At 41.6% G+C, this 21,085-nt stretch overlaps 1 protein-coding gene across 4 annotated transcripts; it reads left to right on the top strand.

Annotated features, from left to right (window-relative positions):
* The first annotated feature begins 409 nt into the window (after positions 1–409).
* Positions 410–15,597, top strand: LOC101920918 (histone RNA hairpin-binding protein-like). 4 transcript variants are annotated; one of them, XM_055794813.1, is made up of 12 exons: positions 410–749; positions 2,418–2,534; positions 4,304–4,405; positions 5,113–5,244; positions 8,345–8,494; positions 9,371–9,502; positions 10,187–10,303; positions 11,293–11,400; positions 11,798–11,911; positions 12,211–12,324; positions 13,096–13,288; positions 14,191–15,597. In XM_055794813.1, exons 1-10 carry the CDS (start codon positions 685–687, stop codon positions 12,314–12,316), a joined length of 1,143 nt encoding a protein of 380 aa, XP_055650788.1. In that variant the 5' UTR covers positions 410–684; the 3' UTR covers positions 12,317–12,324; positions 13,096–13,288; positions 14,191–15,597. The 4 variants fall into 4 exon arrangements, with proteins under 4 accessions (XP_055650788.1, XP_055650789.1, XP_055650787.1 ...); XM_055794812.1 differs by having other exon boundaries at positions 413–749; positions 9,368–9,502; positions 13,113–13,288; XM_055794811.1 differs by having other exon boundaries at positions 414–749; positions 9,368–9,502.
* The last annotated feature ends 5,488 nt before the right edge of the window (positions 15,598–21,085 follow it).

The following is a 21,085-nucleotide window of genomic DNA, read 5'->3' as shown; positions in this document are numbered from 1 at the left end:
GGAGGTGTGTAAAAAATTGATGTATGTATCCCAGGAAAAAAAGATACTTTCCCTAACTAGCAGGGGGAGGGATTGACACTGGATGTCATGAAATCAGCAGCGGTGATGACTAGAAATTTGTCTTTCCAGGGGAGCGGTGGCCTATAGTGGTGAGATATCCTGTATAAAACAACTTTTTTATTGTGGCCTTGCTTCGATGCACTGACAAGCGCCAGGCTACAGAAGGCAGTGCATTTCAGTAGCAGGATGAGATGTGGGGGACATTTCTCCAGCGTAAGTTGTGGAGCCTGTCGACTCCCCTTGCTGAGCTCATTCACGTCACATCTAGCAGGAGCCTGGCTCGGCCAAAACCGAATCCTTGGCTAACGAGTGAGGTAATCGGTGGGCGGGGCGGGCCTGGGGGACCAGCCGCCGGGGAGGCTGTGAGGGAAACGGTGCCCTCGGCCTGAGGAAAGCTGCGCCCCGCCGCCTCACAGGAGCGTGGGCTGAAGGACGCGCCTTGCCCGTGTAAAACCCGCTCGCTGCCGGCCCGCAGCACGGCCCCAACAGTGCGCCAGCACCCACCGGAGCTGGTGCGCATGCGCCGGGGCCGCCCCGCCCGGCAGGAACGGCGCGCGTGCGCGCTGCCTCAGGCGGCGGGCGCAGCCATGTTCGGCGGGCAGCGGCGGCTGGCTCGCCTCAGCCATGTTCGGAGGGCAGCGGGGCCCGCGGCGCCGGGGCGGCGGCGGGGAGCCGGGGGAGCTGCGCAGGTGGGAGCTACTGCGGGGGGCCGGGGCGTGAGGGGCATTGCCCCCTCAGGGCGGCGGTAGAGCTCCCGGCGCTCTGCTGTGTGGGCGGGTGGGCGTGTGGCGTCTGTGGGTGGGGGTAGGCGGTGCGGCCGCGGGGTGGGCTTCGTTCGCCTTCCCCGGCCTGCAGCCCGGCCCCCCTCGGTAGCCGGGGGGGTGGTGGGGGGAAGCAGGTGCTAGCAGCTCGCCGTCCTCCACCGAGCGTCTTCAGCCCCTCGCTGAGGGCATGTCTCTTGCGGGGGGCTCTTTTGGTCTCTTCTGGCAGTGGGAGGGAGCTGGGTCGGGGCAGACGGGCTGCAGCCCGGGCAGCAGCCTGTGGGCCCGGGTGGGGAGGGCGCCGGTCCGGCGGGGTCGCCTTAGGGCGGACCCTGAGGTGGGCAGCGACTGCACGGCTCGGCAGGTGAAGAAATACTGGAGTGTTTCTAAAAGGCATACTTTTCGGTTACCGTATTTCCCCAGATTTTCAAATAGTGTTGTCCCTAAGGTATGCTAGGTGGTGTGCCTTCCCGGTCTTTTTCAAGTCTTTTGAGTAGTTGTTGTTGAGGGTGATTGGAGAAAAGTTTTATCCACTCGCTACCTTTGCAAAAATGGAATGTGATGTGTTGAAAGTGTCTGTTTGCCTAGATGCACGATTTGGAGTGAGCTATTTGTGCTGTGTGTTAGTAACTTTGAGGCCTCTGGGAGCAGGAAACTCCCAAAGCCAGTCAGGGTGGAGGAGGAAGGGGAAGAAAATGGGTTGTTAATGCAGGATTAAAATAGCAGAAGCCTTCCTTCCCTCTCGCTTGTTGAGTTAAAAAGTGATCTCACACATGCAGAATGTGTGTTTGCTGTTTACTCTCGCATACAGAACAACAGTATGTTTACAGTGTGGAGTCTGCAATATGGGATCATTCTCTCAGGCTTGGTGGTGGTGCATCTGCAGGTGTGGTCCTTAGCCCAGAAGCCAGGCCTGATGTTAGCACATTCTGTGATGGTGTTTTGATTAGTAACCTATCATTTAAGATGCCAAAGCCGCCAGAACTTGAGGAGGAAAATGTAGATAACTCCTTGTCCCCTGCTTACTTGTGAGGACTCCACAGCAGTGTCTGGTAAAGAATTTCCTGTGTAAAAGTGTTCCCATGTAAACATTTGACCTACTTCTCCTTAGACATGCTGGTTTCTTATGTTGAAGTGATGTTTCTGTATTTGCCTCTTCCGCAAGTTTAGTAGCAGGTAGAATGGCATATAAATGTCAAATAATGCGTTGCTGACAGAAGACAGTCTATGAATGTTGGCACATATCAGCAGTTCCATAAGCACTGGTGACAGTCCTCTTGGGGTTTTTTTCCCCCTTTTTGTTAGCCAAAAGTATACCCTTTCTGTTTGCAATCTAAGTATTAATAGTTTATTTTAAAATTCTGATGTCTTATTTGGATTACTCAAAGATCTTTTCTCAGCAATTGCATTGTCTAACAACTTTGTTAAGTTAGTGTTGCCTGAATGAGTAAATTGACACAAATAACATATCTGTATGCCAAATCTGCATTTTGTAAATATAGATGATGATACTCTTTTTGTCCATGTTTGTTTTGTATAGGCAATGTTCAGCGACTTCCAGTGACTTGATTTCTGATGAAAATTCTTGTGTTCTAGTTCTGTGCAACATCCATACTGCTGGCATCAAGTACAGGAATGTAGAAACTGGAATGATTCAGATTCTTTGGTGTTTGATGAATATCAACGTAGACATTTAGACCAATGGCTGGAGAGGTAAGGAGTAAGTGCGGTTTGTTTTAAATCTTCACTTTGCTGTGCTCTTTTCTTTAGGATTCCAACAAAACCTTAGATGTGATTAGATGAAATGTTTAATACAGTAGTACAGAGTTAGCAGACAGTATCTGCATTGTGCAAGAGTAGACCATTCAGTTTGGCTAATTGAAATACATGCCATAATTTAGCAAGTATTCCATTTGAGAGAAATGGTACATGTTGAGGTAGTAGTTTAAGCCCTTTATTGTGGAGGTCTTCAGTGTTAGTGTAACATTCCATTAAAGCAATATGCTTTTATATAAAGGTGCATAAGCAAAGCATAAAAAGTTTAAGTGTGGGCCAAGCATGATGTTTGCCTCTTCACTTGACAGTATATTTGGTATATTTAGCTGTACTACAGTTTTTAGTAAATATTTTCTTTTCCTGTAGTCCAGTACTGAGAACATTCTGAGATGAGATCAAATTTTATAGGTAGGTAGTTTTAAGAGTATTTTGCTTTGCTTTTGGGTATTTTAGACTAACCACCTAAGGTGGAGGCAGGTTGAGATTGGTATCTTAATGTCTGACAGAAGTATGAAAAGTGGTGAGTGCTTGGATATGTGCAGATAACTGGGTAGAATGTAGGTTAGAAGAGATTAAATATTTTACTGAATAAATATATAATTTGTACATCTCTGGGTATTACATTGTACGAAGGCTATTGTAATTTCTGTGGCATGTTTGATATTGCTTCAGTTAATAAATGAATCTTTTTGAGGAGCTTAGGAAAGCCTTTGTATTCAGGACTGTTTTCTGTCTTTGATACTATCATAAAAAATATTAACGGTATATTATGATTGTGAGTCGCATTGGATGTGCTAGCAGCATTTTGTGTTTCTCTTCTGCTGAGTAGATTCCTCCGTGGAATCTTTGTTGTGTGTTAAAATAATATTGGTGGCATAGATGGTAATTTTGTCTATTCATGTGAAACTGTTTAGGGTAAGTATGACTATAAGCTAAATGTACTTCTGTATTGCTTATGTTAACTGTTAAGGCATTAATGTTGAAAGAAGTGGACAGACTAAAAGAAGGGAGTTTTCATCACTGCAGAATATTACAACATTATACAGTTTTCATTTATTATATTTTTTTAAGTTAATGAGGAACCTGGTAAGTGTTTCTCTGCTTGGAGAGCACCGGTGATCCAACTGATTATTTAACTAAGAGCTTCCTGACTCACTCTTTGGCTTTACATACCAGACTTTACATTCTTGAAATGATTATGTTGTGATATGACAGTGTCTGACAAAATGTTGTTTCTGCTCACATGATGGGCATTTTTCTATTTTTTGAGCATCTCCCTGGTCCTTTACAAAGTCCTTTGCCAGTGACAGAGAGCAGCAACTAGATATGAGTTTGACTTCAAGTAATTTCATGAGTTGTGCCCTTTAATGGCATTGCAGTATTGAGAAGGTCCTCGAGTAGTAGAAAGGTGGGTTCGCATTGGCTGAGCTGGGAGTATTTTAAGAGGTTGCCAGGTCTGTGTTCTGACATGAAATTCACTTCATGTCCATTTTCTTTCCTGGCAAAGTAAAACTGATAATCTTACATCACTGCTGAAGGTGACTTGGGCTGAAATGTTTTAATTTGTTTGACTTTGAACTGAAATAAGAGTAGGGGCATGCCCGTGATGTTATAGTTATGAAGCTGTTTTTGTCCACTACTGAAGATTCTGTTCATTAAAAATGTTCATCAATAAATGTTCATACTGAGTTATCGTTATTTTCCAGCTCTACAGCACCAGAACATTCTAGGCCTCTTTCTAGTTACCCTGACTGGGAAAGTAGAATTGAAGAAGACAAAGCAATGAGAACATCTAAAAAAATTATGAAGTAAGTACTGAACAACTATTAACTATTGTTGCATAGCAATAGCCATCTGATGATCTCTGACTACTTTACATGTATTAATGAAGGTTTGAAATACAGTCAGGCTGTTGCATTTCAAGCCTGAAGGAATCCTTAAGGACATAGTAGCACTGAGAAGTCTTATCTCAAAAGCTACTTGTATGATCATTTCAGATTATCTTCTTCAGTTTAAATTGTACATTCATTACAATTTTCCATAGGAGAAAATACAGGAATTGTGAAAGGAAAAATGAAAACCAACCACTGAGGCTTGGAGAGAGAAATGACTATTAGATTATTTAAGCTAGCTTCCTTTATTATTATCCGTCTTACTGAGTTTAAGCTTTTTTCATATTTGTATTAGGAGGTTACATACATATGCAATAATCATGTACCATTTGCTTTGCTTGTAGGGCTAGCTATAAGCTTCTAGTAAGGCAGCTCTAGCACCAGTACCCTCAGGTGTATGTTTACTTGTTACAAACCTGAGCAATTGCATGAACTTGCAAAACCTGCTCTTGCGGTGATTCATTTGGTTAGCACAACTTTCACTTGTGTAAACTAGTGAAGTAAGAGTTGTGCTTGCTGTCTGTCAGGGTAAGAACCCAAGCAGTTCTAGAGTACGTGTTCATATAACTTGCTGTGAAGCTATTAAGGTTCTTTTCAACCTAATTCTAATTCTTATTTCTAAGTTCTGTTTCAAGTGATTCTGCTAATCCAGCTGAAAGGGAAACCGATGAAGTGGTTCTGAGGAGAAGACAGAAACAGATCAACTTTGGAAAGAATACTCTTGCATATGACAGATATATTAAAGAAGTTCCAAAGTAAGTTGCACTGTGTCGCACATTTCCAAATAAACTCTTACTTGTTCCTGGTGTGTGTGTAGATTGGCACACAGGTTTAGTTCTCTTAAAACTATATGAGCAGTAAATGAAGAAAACTTAAATTTATTTTTATCAAAGAGAAGCTAGGTATTTTCTGTATATGAGCAAATTTAGCGAAAATTTAAAGCTAAATGTTCCCTTTGTGTATTGCTGTTACTATTAGCAAATATACTTTAAATAAATTCTGTATTAATCAGCTCCTTGTGATGCTTCTGGTGACTGTGCTGCTAGGTCAATGTGACGTTAATTGATACCAGAAAATGTCAGCTTTGAATGAGGACTGAATCAAGCCTTGCATTTAAGTGTTGGTAAGGGAGAACAGTCTTTAATAATTCATCAGTAACTAACAAATCAAAACCTGAATTTTTTTTTGTCATTCTTTGTCATTCCAGTTTGGGCTTCAGACAAGATTTCTTAGCCAGCCCCCTCTACTTACTGCAGAGCTGTCAAGATTCAGAAGCTAGTTTGTAGCAATGTGTGGATGTGTACTTATGCTATTGGGTTTTTTTGTGTTTCGTTTGTTTGTTTGTTTTGAGGGTTATTTTTTTAGAGGTGTTTTTCTAAATATGGCTTGCTGCTTGCAGTTGCCAGCTTTCTATGGATTCTACCTGTTAAGAGTCTGGGTGAAAATTGCCAGCCAAGTGCAGTGGACACTGCAAGCTTGTTGTTGAGCAAAACTTGAAAGATTAGACTAGATGACTAAAAATCAACTACAGATACCATAAATGATCACAGATATCACACAATGACATGGTGTTGTGGTTTAACCCCAGCTGGCAACTAAGCACCACGCAGCCGTTCACTCAATTCTTCCACCATCCTGCCCCAGCAGGATGGGGAGGAGAATCGGGGGGAAAATGTAAAGCTCATGGGTTGAGATAAGAGTTTAATAGTTGAAATGAAATAAAATAATAACTATTTTAATGAAAGGGGAGAGAGGAATAAAACCCAAAAGAAAAAACAAGCGATGCACAATACGGTTGCTCACTACGTGCCAACCAACACCCAGCCAGTCCCCACGCAGTGATTGGCAGGCTAACTCCACCCCAGTTTATATACTGGACATGATGCTCAATGGTGTGGAATAGCCCTTTGGCTAGTTTGGGTCAGCTGTCCTGGATCTGCTCCCTCCTGGCTTCTTGTGCACCTGCTCACTGGCAGAGCATGGGAAACTTGTCAAGTCCTTGGTTTAGAGTGAGCATTACTGAGCAACAACTAAAACATCAGTGTGTTATCCACATTATTTTTATACTAAATCCAAAACACAGCATTGTACCAGCTATTAAGAAGAAAATTAACTCAATCCCAGCTGAAACCAGGACACACTGTCACATCTTCAGTTACACTTTTTTTTTTCTTCAAAGAGTCTGGGATTGCTTTGTGAATTGTCATTTTGCTTGTCATTTTGTTGTCGGTAGTAGGACTGCAGCCAGTCTTATGGTGATGCCTGGCACTTGCATAGCTGTGCTGTGTTCAGTTAAATCATAGGTGGAAATCAGGAAAAGGTGAGAACAGTGTTCAGAAAAAACATGGGATAAACCTTAAAAAAAAAAAAAAAAGAAAAAGTGTTTTGGGTTGCACTTTAATGGGGTAGTTTTTAATACTGTTCCTTAGCAGGGATCTGTTTATCTTAACTTAGAAAAAGTGTTATGGTATGTTGATCTGTAAAGCTGGTAGACGGAACCACTTAAGACCAAGGTACTTACTATGATTTAAAACATTATTGTAATATACGTCCTGCCAGGCATAAAGCTGACTCTGATATAGTAGGACTATAAACGGGATTGTTTTGTGCTGTAGATACAGTTTGAGTGAGCTCTCCAGTAGTAATCTGGTGGGCAGGATCTGGGTTTGAGATACCAGCTGAGAAAAAGTACTTCCAGCCATGAGATGATCCCAGACCCCATTGTTACAGTGTCTGCTCAGTGTAAACTCAGTGGAAAGGCATATCATTTACATTTTACGCAGAGAGTGGGGTACTTTGTTTTCTAAACTCCTAAGCGACAAATGCTATTTAGAATTCTAGCAATTCCTGTTGTAGTAACGCATGGACAGTGGTGAAATAAAAGTTGACGTAAGATACTTGTGCATTGACCCCTGCCAGTAGCTAAGTACCCACACAGCTACTTGCTCCCTCCCTCTCCCCAGTGTGATGGGGAAAGAATAGGAAGAACAGAAGCAAGAAAACTGATGGATTGAGATAAGGGCAGTTTAATAGGTGAAGAAGAGAAGGGGGGGGGGGGGGGGGGGGCGGGAAGCAAACGATGCAAATGCACTCAATCACTCTCACTGCCTGCTGCAAGCAGACTGGTGCCTTGACAGTCTCTGACCAGTGGCCGCTTTGGAAGACACCTCCCCTTCTTCCTGTGCTCTTGTTTTTTATGCTAAGCATGATATTCTATGGTGTGGAATATATCTCTTTAGGTAACTTGAGTCAACTGTTCCAGCAGTTTGCCCTCTCAACTTCTTGTTCGCCCTGAACTTAGTGGCTGCGAGAGGGCGCAGGGCAGAGTGGGGGAAAAAGAGGAGGCCTTGAAGCTGTGCAAGTACTGTTCAGCAATAGCCAAAAATTTGTGTGTTATCAGCAGTGTTTTAGCCATAAATCCCAAACACAGTACTGCTATGAATGAAGTTAACTCCATCCCAGCCAGACTCCGTACAAGGCTAAACACAAAGAAACTGCACCTGTCTCAGTAAAACTGAGACAGAAGTAGCTGGAGGCTAGGATGCTGTCAAAGGAGTATCAGTTATGCTGCTTCTGTTTCATATTTGACCATGGGCAGTAGGGATCAGGTTTTGACAGCTGTCAGATTGCTGGACTTGAAGAACCTCTGTCTGACTCAGCATGTTATTGTTAGTTGTTGCTAGAGTGGTCTGGTTTTGACAATGTTTTAGAACATAGGCATTTCAGTTAAGTGTTTAAAAATATGAAAATTTAATTTTTTAGGCCACTGACGCCTGTGTGATCTGATAGACTGAGGGTTTTTTTTAAGAACAGAAATCATGTTCTGAAATAATAAATGTTACTTTGTATTTACAGGAATCAGCGAATACCAGGAGTGCATCCTAGAACTCCCAACAAATTTAAGAAGTACAGCCGCAGGTCCTGGGACCAGCAGATCAGGTTATGGAAGATAGCACTGCATGCCTGGGATCCTCCTACTGAAGAAACCTGGGATCTGCAGCCAGTGTGTGTATGGGTGAATTAAGTCGGCATGTGTCTCTAGCTATACAGGAGGACTCTCTATTTCCTTTAGAGCATTCCTATCTGTATTTCCTTTAGAGAATTCCTAACTGGGAAGAAAAGAGGGGATCAGGCTTAGAAATGGAAGTCTCCTTGAATGCCTTGTTTTCCTTTTGAATTGTTAGTCTTCAAGATATTCCCATTATTTAGTCTAAATTCATCTTCAATACGGCGCTTTGGGGAGCAAGGTATTTGGTCTGTCTACATTAGTATGCTTCTTTCCTCTGGGTGTTTATGCTGGTGAGCACAAGGTGCAATTATTTTTCTAGAAAAGGATAGGCATAAGCAGAAATTCCATTATTGCTGTGCCTTGACATTGATAACCTTTCCATATTTCCTTTTTCTGATGTCAGTGGAACAGCCTTTCTCATGCAATAAAAATACGTTAGAGGGTTTGAGAAGTGTAAGAGTATTAAGAGATTTCTGTGCTCTGCAGGACAGTGGCAGCTATGTTCAAGATGGAATTTTTTTTATCTTTTCAGAACTTTGTATTTCTGTAACAAGGCTAGCTCTGCTAATGGACACCACCTAAAAATTTGTAAGATTTGAACTAGTAAATTGAGAGGAAAAGAGTTAATGGAATTCTATTAGCTCTGTTACTGCATTGTGTAAATAGTTTTAGCTGTGTTGTAATTGACCTAAGGTCGAAGCTGCAGTTGTTTGCACCATTTCGATGTCATACAAGATGAACTGTTAATTATTACTGCAGCTTAACTGTCTTCTGCTTGGAATGGTAAGCCAGATGGGTAGCATGTAAAATCCCTTTTTTTCCTTCCCCCCCCCCCGGCTTTTTTCACTTTTTTAATTTCTTGGTTTTAGAAGTACAGAACCCTCAGGCAGTTCCCAGGAATGGTTCTGCAAAGACGAGGATGTTTCCGGCTCCTTTGTATTTGATGAAAAGCAGAAAAACGAGTGTGAAGATGAATGCAGACAGACTGACCACGCACTGGAGAGGTATGAGGTCACTTCTATGGTTAACTTACTGAAACAATTCAATACACGTTGATGCTGTCAGGAATGATGTTTTGTAGGAAACATTTAACAAGGGAGGGCAGTTAATGCTCAGCTTTGGAGTTTGGCACTTTTGCTGTTGAATGTAATCCACACTGGTATGGAGTGCTAAATGTGGAAAAATATCAGCATTACAGAACTGCATGATTAACAGTGGCAAAAGGGAGTGTTTTTTCAGCTTCTGTGGTTATACAATGGGGTACTGACATTTCTTCAACTACTGTTGCCAAATGCTGAAAGTAGGATGGATACCTTTTTCGGAAACAAGAGTGACCATCATTAATTAACAGTATTATGCCTGTGTGCAGAACAGCAGGGAGACTTAACAGTGCAGCACCTCATGCACTTCCCTGTTTACTGAGATACCTTGATCTGGGGCATGTGCATGGAGCTGAAAATGGTCCTGCTTCCAAGTTTCTTCTGCGATTGTGGCTGGGTTCACTTGCCGGAATACAGTGGAGTGGTTACCAAAATTTGAGCCGTTTTCTCTGTTCTTCTGTTGTGACTGAAGAGTGATACCTCAAAAAAAGTCTTCCTGTGTAGCACGTACTGTTATTTTGCAGGACTCTGATAAGCATTTAAACACAAATGAGAAATGTTGAGTGTGTAATTTGTCATTTTTTGTAGTCCCTGTTCTCCAGATTCTTCTCCAGTCTGGAAACGCAGAAAAAGAAACAATTCTGACTCCTCTGGGGTTTCACAGAGCAAAAAACATTATGTGCATATGTGCCACACACTGGAAAGGTATGAAATTATTTTCCATATGGAGATTCATTGATACTATGCACTGACTTTTGGAATATGGCTAGTATTTATCCCTCCATTTCTTAATAGCTTTACTTTTATCTAAATGTGTGTGCAATTTAATGGGGAAGGGAAATCATGCCAGATAATTGTGTTGTATGATAGCAAATATTTGCAGTGATCCTTTGCAAAAGTGAAGAAACTTCAGTGTCAGAATGCACAAAATAGCACAGTCTAGTGTGTAGATTTAGGCAAAACTAATGTGCTGTTGCTTTCTCGTGGAACTTGGTTTCTGCTTCAGAGGTTGTAATTCTGAACTTGTTAGGCATCTGCCGTAGTTATTTCTTGTACCTCTTATGTGCACTGTATTCTGCTTTTTGGCTTGCAGAGTGTGTACAAGTTGATGAATGTCATGGTAAGGGAATCAGCCCAGTGTTCATTGCAAATCTGTCAGCAAATACTGAACTTGCTGCCTGTTTAATTCTCACCATATTGCCTCCTTTGCTACAGGTATTAAAGAGAATACGTATCCATGAAGGAATGTGAAAGAAACTTTGTGTGTTTTAGTTAAGCTTTTCCCTGCCTTTATGAAAGATGGTATGGGTAGATGGAAGAAAAGGGTAGAGTTTTTCAGGCTACGTCTTCATTTGAAGTTGTTCAGGAATTAAACTACTCCTCTAGCAATTGGTCTTTATCATATTTCCTTTTTTTCCTTTCCTAGCTGCTTCACAAGAAGTCTTCTTATAAATGAGAACTGATAGGCTATGTAGAGGAGAGCATAGTTTAATTATACAAAGTTTTGTCAGAACCCCAGGAAAAGTGGAACAATTACTTACGTTTTTGGGGATTTAGTAGACTTTTCACACTAAGTTTAGTTTATACAGGTGTGGGTTTTTTTTCTCTCTACTTAGCCCCCTTACCCTCAGAAGAATTTAGAGGAACTGTGTTGCAAAGGTCCATGGTTTCAGACCTTTTCACTTTCTTTCTAGTCTTACTGAATCAGGATGTCAGGAGGCTTTTTCAAAGTGCTCAGAGTGGGAAGCCTTTGGTGAAAATAACGAAGTAATGACAGTACAGCATGGTATAGAAATAACAAGGTAAATACCATAGTCATCATGATTTCCTGTCTATTGCTTGTGCTGTGAAGTTGTCCTTTGCTTTTTATCTTTCTTTTCTTTCACTGTTTAATACCACTGTTTTTTTTCTTCTTCCATTTCTTCCAACATGCGGTGTGTTTGGTTGTTATTTGTATTTACTTGGCTTTTTCCAGTCTGATTCTCCATCTCCTGCTTCTGCCATTAAGTAATGCTGGAAAATGGTGAACCCCTTTCACCCTCTTTGTATTATGGAAAGCAATAGCATTTTACAGAATTGGTCCCCATGGTTGTTACTAGCCTCTCACTTGCACAGCCTAGGAGCTGAAAGCTTCCTCTCTGCCTCCTTAGAGGTTAAGATGTTTTGTGCTGATAATGATAGTTGTTTGTTTTTATGCAGTGACCCGATTCCAGCTAGCTGTTCTTCAGGATGGAACAATCAGAAACAGAAAAAAACTAACTTCATTCTGCCTGACAGCAAAATTTGCAGAGGTACAGACTGCAGGCTGGAGAGGTATAAAATGCAACTCATCGATCAGGGGCTTTTCTTTCCGTATTAAGTTAGAAACACAGTTGCTTTATTGCTGTATTTCAATCCAAGCTTTTCTTATAAACATAGATATTTTTTTTTAACTATTCTTCTTAGGGATGTGTTGGCCAGTATTTATATGTTGTGTGGTAATATTATGTCCTTAATGTTCTTGTGTTATGGTCTGTATTAGAGTAAATAGCAGGTTGTAGCTGTATTTAGTATAAAAGGTTACCATATTAAAACAAATTGGTCTTTGGTTTTTGGGTTTTTTTCATTTGTAGGCTTAAACTTTGTAGCAGTTTATTGGAAGGACATCAGCCAGAATACCCTGAAAGGGGATGGGGAAGTGCAAGTGCTGAAGGTAGAATAATGAGGAAAAAAATTTAAATACCAAGGTGAGCTCATGCTGACTACTTATTTTACCTGTTTTTTTTCAGTAGCCAATATATAGGTGTCATTCTACAGAATCCAACTGTTCAGTTCAAGCAGCCCAGTTTTTCTTTTTATTCCTGTATTGTATTAGTATTTTATCACTTCTGATTGCATTTAATGCAGCAACTTAAAGATCTAATACTTCGGACCCGGTAAATTGAAACATTTTACCTGTTCAGCCAGAAAATTTTTATCACTGTGTTATCACCCGAATCATAACGAGTCAGGTTTTTAAATTATTTCAGTAGCGGCTTTGTTGCCTTTTAATATTTTTGTGATGAAATCACAACTTCGCATTTGCAGCAGTAGATTTCAATGAAAATTTTCTCTTGGACTGTAGATTCCTTTAGTGCATTAATAGGATGGGTAGTAATCTTGAGTCAAAATAGCTTTTATTAGCAAATAGCCTTTTGTATGACTTGATTGTCTTTGATCTACATTCAGTGCAGGCTCTGAAATGTTATGGACTAGGATGTAAATATCTGTTTAATAGTGATGTGGGAATATTTTGCATAGTAAAACATATGGCATTAAATATACAGCACAGTATTAATTTTAGACTATGTAGATTTTGAATTCTAGCAATATGAGGAAAAGGCAGGTAGAGTAAAAAATTGTGCTAATGATATTTTTATGTTGACTTTATTAATTTTTAATTTAAACTCTTTGAGCATGAATAAGACAATACGGATTCACTTTAGAAAAGTGCTAATTCAGTATTTGAAAATATTTAGTCTCTCTTTGTATATAGAAGTATCGAAGAAGGACTTTCTCCTGTGACAGAAAATGATTTGAAGAATAGGGTTATAGTCGTGAGATCAGCAGATCAAGTCTTGGAAAACTGATGCAGTCGCATAAAATCTGTACTGAAAAAGCAAGAGATTTACAGTCAGCATATGTGCAATCAACGTAAGGTGAAATGTGCAGGTAAAAGAAGCATGCCTTTGTACATCATAGTTAAGAGAGCCTTTCTGATCTTCTGTATAATTGGTATTTAGCTGCTTTGCAGTTGTCTTTGTAAATAAGGCTCTATTATGGAATATATATATTCAGTGGGTTCGTAATCACTCATTCTAATTGAAAAAATCTTTGTGACACGTAAAATGTAGAAAGTGAATTAAATAGCTTCTCTGTGGAGCAACACATGGGTTTCCTGGGGATGCAAAGATCAGTATTTAAGAGACACTGCCTTTAACCATGGGTTTTAGGTGTGATGAGCTCTAACTCAATTGGCAGAACGTCAGCTGTGGCAGGGAAAAGTTGCTTGCAAACCAGATAGTGGTTTACATGGTAGAATTCCATACCGCCTGCCTTTTTGCTAAAAGAAAACTTCTGTCTTAAATGGGAAAAACAGAAGTGGCTGTTTTGAAGCCCAGTTAAATGTCTGTAAGTTTGAATGTATGTGGTTGCTTTTGAAAGGAAAAAACCTTAGTAGGACACTTATGATACAGCAGAAATGTGTTAATTAGAATTGAGATAAAAATGTATTTTATGAATTAATAATGACATTTATGTGAAAATTATGCAAGGGACTGGGAAAGATAGGCTCAGCTGCTTCATTTGCTCTGACAAATACTTCAGGAGTATAGAGTATGTAGTATTCTCTATGTTTTTCCAATAACTTACATTCGCAAAGTGTTCATACTATCTGTAACTTTCTTTAGTATTGACAATATAGGTTTGTCTTTTATACTGTGTTTTAAGCTCACCATATGCAGCGCTGTGTTTCATTTACTGTTACTATAACACTGCAGCTTAAAATAGTAAATGTTTTGCTCTTAATGACTAGATAGATTGTATTTATAAAATGCTGTTATCTACCTTTTTAGGTTTCTCCAGTTCTTTAAGGATAGTTTTCTGCAAGCTCTGCCTCAAGTGTAAAACTTCAGGTTTCACTAAGCCTGTGCTACAATGATGATGGATGTTCCTTAAAGCTTTTGCGAGAACGTTTCTGCTGTACCTGTGTTGGCAGATGACATGTGCATCGTTATAAAGGCTGTTTCAGTTGATGGATCCTGCTGTTGCCATTTGGAGATCGTGCTACTTAGCATGCTAATGTTACGCTGGTGAATTGGTCCAATATTGAGTCAATCTGCAGAATGCCACCCTTTAAACGAAGGAGTTAAACTCTGTTTCTTTTACTGGACCAGAATTGTAACATCCAACCTGAAGAACTGCTTCAAAAGAATGTACATAACTGTAACCTTTCTCCAGTTAAACTGTTCTTAGCTTTTGGATTGGTTGCTCATCCATTTGGCCTTATTTACTGTTCTCTGAGATAAGATATATTAAGCTTGAATTTGTCTGTGCCTAGTGAGAGAAAAGAGAGAGCAAGGGCAGATGGTTTATCAAAATCTGATCCCTCTCTTTAAGGGGGTAAGTGACTGTATGAACAGCAACACAGTGTAAATACCTGGATTTTGCTTTTATGTTATTGCATCCTGACCTGAAGAGACAATCTACTGCTAAGGGTATTAAGAGGATGAGTTCAGTGCCTGCTGTTCCTACAGGAATTGGAGGTGAGCAGCAGCATTTGCAGGTTTGGAGCTGCTTCTGGGCACGGGCTGTCTGGGCTAAGGGTGGTGATGGTGTTGAGATAGGCTCTCCTTTGTTTTACTCTTCTAGCACTGTGATCAGAAGGTCAAAGTGAGGGCTGTGGCTACAGTAGAATTTAGACCAGATTCATGTGCCAGTTACAAGAATTTTTTACAGCCCTTGTGGCATTTTGTGTGTCATGTACTGGGATACAAATGCCTGGTAGAGCTGGGAATTGTCTCTCTGTAGGAGTTTGGTTGGTGGTTTTTTTTTTTTGCAAGACCACTGCAGAACTATGTCAGGCCTAGGGATGACACACAGTGGCCTTGTTGTGGGGCTGGCAGTGTACCCAAGGGCCAAAAACCTATTGTGCTGCTGATGTGGGAGTAAGCTGCTTCCCCAGGAACTACTCCCAGTCCCTTCTAAAACATGATTTCCTAGCATGCTCGGGCATAGCGTTCAGTAGTGTCCCAGCACAAGGGTGGCTCAGTCACACACCACAGAGCACTCAAGTGTGTGTATAGTAGGAACACAGTTGTACAGCAGTTTTCTAAGAAGTAATAGTAAGAATAACTTAGAACCTTGTTGTTCCAGCCTGCATGCTTTCATGTGATTTATGGTGATTGTAAATACAGGAATGTGTTAAATTTTTGGCATTTTGTCTTTATGCAGCAGAATTAAAGACTTTAACTTTAAAGATCCCTATTAGTCTGCTTTTGATGTTATGTTGTCAGAGTTTCATTACAAAAGGAGCATGTGGGTTCAGTTGTCTTTTTTTTGTTTTTGTTTTATGGTGTTTTGAGTTATTTGTAACCCTTGCTAAAAGGGGGAAGGAGGACTCTTCAGAGATGTAAACTCTTAAAGGGAGTTTACAATTTGAGTTGTGTCCAACCCTTCATTTTTTATTTTGACATCTAGTCATGAACTTTAGTGCGTTGTAACCTAGTGGAAGGGAGCAGCTGAAGCCCCAGCACTCATTCTGCCATGAGAAAGGTGTCCTGGAGAAGATGGAGCAGTTGGGTAAGAGTAATAGGCTGTCATGGAATACTTAAGGTCAGCTGTCAGAGCCCTTAAACTTTTGCCTATGATGGATAGGACCTGTAGTGGATATATGGACACAAATCCATAGGATTTGTAATTCAGCAGTCCTTAAAAGATCTTTTATTTCTCAGTTGAAGATACTTAGACTAGAAATAGAATATAACCATTTTGCCTGTGGCAGTTAAATTTTGGGCAGATTTATTCCCTAATCCAGGTTCTGTATGCTTGGCCAAGCTATGGTAGCACAAGGAAAGGAATGATACTGAGATAGGTTTGAGGTCTGCTAAAGTCGTTCTTGCAGTGCTGCCACTGGATGTAGGACCATCCTAATGTCTTCTAATTAGTAACAGTAACCTCATCAGTCTGAGCAGAGCAGTTAAAACTGGAATGCGGACAGTCCACTAATTTGTTTATCCAAGGCTGTTTGGCATAAGAGTTTACAACTGAGGTAGGCAAAGCTGAAGTCTGGTAGTCCATCTCCAGTTTGTATTTGCTAGCCTTCCATAAATTTTACCTATTTTAATTAAATCCACTTTGCATATATCTGCTCAAGTTTGCAATTAAGTCAAAATAAACACTGAACTTGAACGGCCAGGTTTAAATTTCTTCAAAGAAGTGACACGTATCTCCTGTTGGCATGCTTCCACTGGGAGAATCTCCTTACAGATGATACGTTATCTGTGCTTGTAGAAACAGTCCTTCACCAGCAGTTCTGCTATGCCATTGGTTATGTGTACTTGTGGTGTGAAAGTGTTTTCTTTGAAGGAATTTCTTTGCTGACAAGGACAGAAAGATGCAAGGCAGCTGTAATCCCTAAGCTGTGTTACAGCAGGCAGTTCTGCTGGATAAACTGAATTTAACTTGTACACAGTGTTGTGCTAGAAGTACTGTGTGGCCTCTAGGCTGGAGCTATCTGTCTGGCTCACTTGGATGTGTTCAGGTAAACGTGCAGTTCAAGACTTCTTAGAGCAAGAGTTTGTATGTGTTTTGAACCCGTGCTGTACTTCAGGCATGTCCTTGGTTCAGGAACACAGTTCTGTTTTTCATAGCAGTGTGTGGGAAAGAAAAGGTGCTAGCATGGCAGACTTTCCTGCAGGAGCATGGGTGTTTATGCAGATGCCACACAGGAGGTACATGCGTTTGTACGGTTATGGTAAGGCCAGGTAAAGGGAAAGGAACTTCCAAGGTAAATCCTTTACATTGTACTATTTAGTGTTTTACTGAGCATAGAGCCAGCCTGACTGTTACCGCCCAGAGGCAAGCATTTTGGAGACATCCTACAACAGAGATCTCTGAGGACATTAAGTACAGGAACTGTGTACAGCCTTTGAGGAAAAACTGAGGAGTTGATGGAAAGTGAACACAGTTTCCCCTTACCTCCTCTCAAAATACCACTGATTTCAGCTAGGAGCACTAAAGTATGTAGTCATTCCAACCAAAAGGCATTAAACAACTAAAACACTGTTTCCAAATAGATACTTAGCAGGAGTCTGAGATACGCATCATGAGAATGCAGATGCAGTTTGTAGAAGTGAAACATTTGAATTCAGTGAATTCACAAATGGGGGGGGAAGTGTAAAACCATTGAAGAGTCAAGCGAAGTAATGCAAGATAACTCAATACAAAGCAAGCCAACTGCTGAGATTTCAAACAGTTTTAATTTCTAAAAGCTATTGCAAATTATGTCTGAAGACTCTTGGTCTGGCCTGGTGCAGTTCCCAAGGCAGGCTAGCAGGGAGCAGTCGTCTTCCCACTGCTGAAGTTAGTTTTGCTGGGAGGTTGGTGTGAGTGTCTTGTGTGTACTCATCCCTCTGTTGTCTAGCACAGCTTTGCAAAAAGGAGGAAAAAAAAACCAAAAAACATCCAGGTGGTTGAATGGTATTTGTGCCTTTTTGGAAAAAAGTAATGTGAGTTTTTCCCACTTCTAACAAGACAATGTACAACGAGCTTTCTGAATTCACCGTGAAGAGGGTCTTTCGTGCATCTGAGGAATCCTGAGCTTCACTGAGCAGGTGCTTTCTCTTGGCTTTCAAGACCACATATATAATACAGCAGTGGTCTCTGGTAGAAGAAAATTCAGCAGTTTTTACTGGGCTGATCCGAGACCCTTATCTGACCTCTACCTTCTTTGCTTTGGTCTTATGCCCAGAGTTAAAAGCAGCTGTCGATACTGTACTGTATGGGTTTGCACAGCCTTGAAGAAAGCCCCTTTTTATACCTGCAAAAGGGGTAAGGAAGGCTGTGTGGTTATTCACTACACTTCAGCTGGGATGTTCCTGTAGGCCATTCAGTTCAAATCTGAAAAAGATGAATCAGGAAACGAAGAAAATGTGTTCCTGAAACTACTCGAGGTTTGAGTCTAGAGACCTGGAATTAATGGGAATATGTGGTGAAGAAAAGGCAGAAAGACCTAAGGTATGTATTGCGTATTTGCAGGTGCTGTTCCTCTAACAGCTGTCTTAATTACTTAAATAATACGGGTCTAGAGGAATGTATTTGTTTCTGCTGCAGTTACGCTGTTCAGGTAATTCCTTCTTCCTAGCACGTGAAGGTGTGTCCTGCCACCCACTCTGCCTGGTGACTGTTCTTTCTACTCAACTTGTGGACCACAAGAGTTCCAATTCTATATAAATGATAACCAGAAACACCAGTCAGAGTAGCAGGTATCTTTCATTTCTGTAAATAATTGCATAAGCTGTGTAGTTTGTGAAACCATGCAGTAGAGAGATGCAAATTCTCCCTCTCGATATATGCTTCAACCCTGCTAGTACACGTGAAAAAAATCAAAACAAAACACCAGCTGTCAATGTGTGCTCAGAAACTCTCTCCAAAAAATGTTGCTGGGCTTTGGTAGTTTCTTTTTTGTGTTAAGCTGTTCAAACAAACCCAAAGAAACCAACTTCTTTTTGCTACTTCTGCCATTCATTTGACGCATTCCATTGCTGATCTTGCGAGTATTACTCAAATACAGCCTTTCATAGTAATGAATATCACCCAGGTTCGTCAGAAGACATGTTTTATGCTTTAATTTGTAAAACACCTACTCCAGGGCTGCTTTGCACGTGCTCAGTTGACTATTAAATTTTCCATTGCTGCTCTTCAAGTCTTAGAGTGAGAGGGCAGAGATTGAGAACTGCACTGGTTGTTGCAACCTTGCTAAACAAATAAGCAAGTTAAAACAGCAAGAAATCTTGATTGCACTTTTTAAAGTAGTCTCGTATCCCTAAATATCATCAGAAGTATTTTGGACTACGGCCATATCAGCACTAGAAAGCTTTACTGGTGAAACCTGCAGAATTTTTGTATTGTTTTCAGAGCTAGATTTCAGATTAGACTGAATCCATGCATTTATGAGCTAGATTCAGTATGAGCCTATAACTGCGTTTCTGACAAGTAACCAGAGCCCAGGTTTGCTGGCTTTCTGCTACTCGCGAGAGAAAGCATGTAGCAAAAATGTAGACAAGCAAACCATGTATGATCCTGAAGAAAGCTTGCTAAAACTAAGTTTAAAATCCTGTTTTCTGTATCCTGTTACCATGACTGTAATACTGCGCTGGTTTTGGTTTGTTGTGGTTTTTTTTGGTTTTGGGGATTTTTTTTAACTTTTGTTATCATAGTTGTACAGTGGTAATTTTTAAATTTTTTTTTTTTTTTTAAAAAGGCAGCGAACACGGATGGTGATAAGTTAATTGTATGCTGCATGCAGTAACCAAATACTATGAAGAGGCAAGCTGGGCCAGTGCAACAGATGATTGGGTTCATGACGTGGCTAGTAGAAACCATGTTATTAGAATTAATGCAAAATTGTGCCAGCTTATATGGCAAGTTAGAGCTAATATGGCCATAGGTGACAGTAGCTCTTAGCCTGTAATTCTTGAGAACTTATCTTTTGACAGCAGAAAAATTATGACCAGAAAAATTAGGATGAATGAGTATTACCTGAGTGTGCTGCGGAGAAAGGGATTTAATGAAATGGGCTAGTTATTGTTAGAGTGGGGGAAGAAAGGATGACTGTCCCCACTGCATGCTTTCTTCTCTCGCGTGTTGCTCCTGTGAACTGCAGCAGTAGGCGGCACCTTTTTGTAACTTTAAAGGTCAGTTGGGGTGTCGTGATGGGGATTGTTGTGGTATACTGAAAACAGACTGAGCATTGGGACAGGCTTCCCAGGGACGTGGTGGAGACACCATCCCCATCCCTGGGGGTATTTAAAAGCTGTGTAGATGTGGCGCTTAGGGACGTGGTGTAGTGGTGGGCTTGGCAGTGCTGGATTAATGGGTGGACTTGATGATCTTACAGGCCTTTTCCAACCTGAATGATTCTGTGACCCTAAGGCCAGAAGAGGAAAATGCTGCCCGGTTTGTGTGCATCTCTCTGTGAAGTGTTCCAGCAGCCTTCAGTCCACAAGGGCTGCAAAGGCGTTTTTACTGACAGCTGTGCTTGTGTTCTGCCGTAGGCCTTCTCCAGGTTGTTCCCAAGTGACTGTTGCACAATGTCCGTATGTACCAGATCCCACAGATAACAGGATCTCATTCTGTGTCTGCCACTAAAAACACCTGGAAACTCCACTTCCTAAAGCATCGCAATGTTGTGCCATTATCCAACCTTAATCAATATTGATTAAAAAATATTTCATATGTCACGTTATGGAATATAAATTTGCCATTTATATTGGGTTGCAATGCCATGCGCTCTCCATGGATTACAGAGCCGATGACTGCGACCCTTCACCTTTAAACCACGGGACACTCTCTTTTTCCTTTTGTTTGGGCTGTTTTTGTCGTTTAGCGGGGCGGGTGGTCGCGGTGGGGGTCCCGCCGTTCACCCCGGCCCCGCCCCGCAGCAAGCGCGCGCCAAAACCGCGCGCCGCTGCGCTTGATTCTCCCGCCAACACGCCCCGGGGCGGGGCCGGGGCGGGCCGCAGGGCGCGGGCTAAACCATTACCCTAGGCGGGGGGGTGTAGGGTGGTAGGCGCCCTCAGAGACGCGCGGGCCGCGGCGTGGGAGCGGGTTTGCTTCGCGCCCAGCGGCCGGCTCGGCTGGGCGGGGAGGGGGCGGGGGCTGGCCGCTGCGCTTTCCCTCTTCTCCCCCTCGTCCGCCCCGCGCACCTGTCCTCATGGAGCGGCCGGCGCAGGCGCCCCGCGGGCAGGC

This window comes from Falco peregrinus, chromosome 2 (genome assembly GCF_023634155.1).
Source record: "Falco peregrinus isolate bFalPer1 chromosome 2, bFalPer1.pri, whole genome shotgun sequence".
Lineage (NCBI taxonomy): Eukaryota > Metazoa > Chordata > Aves > Falconiformes > Falconidae > Falco > Falco peregrinus.
Note: the sequence above shows the minus strand (reverse complement) of the source record. Positions and strands in the feature narration are given on the sequence as shown.

Bases quoted from the DNA above. Each gene is read 5' to 3' on its own strand.
- LOC101920918 (XM_055794812.1), top strand. From the start codon at position 685: ATGTTCGGAGGGCAGCGGGGCCCGCGGCGCCGGGGCGGCGGCGGGGAG. The intron at 4,406-5,112 runs GTAAGTACTGAA...CTTATTTCTAAG, and splicing joins ACATCTAAAAAAATTATGAA to TTCTGTTTCAAGTGATTCTG. The intron at 9,503-10,186 runs GTATGAGGTCAC...CATTTTTTGTAG, and splicing joins ACTGACCACGCACTGGAGAG to TCCCTGTTCTCCAGATTCTT.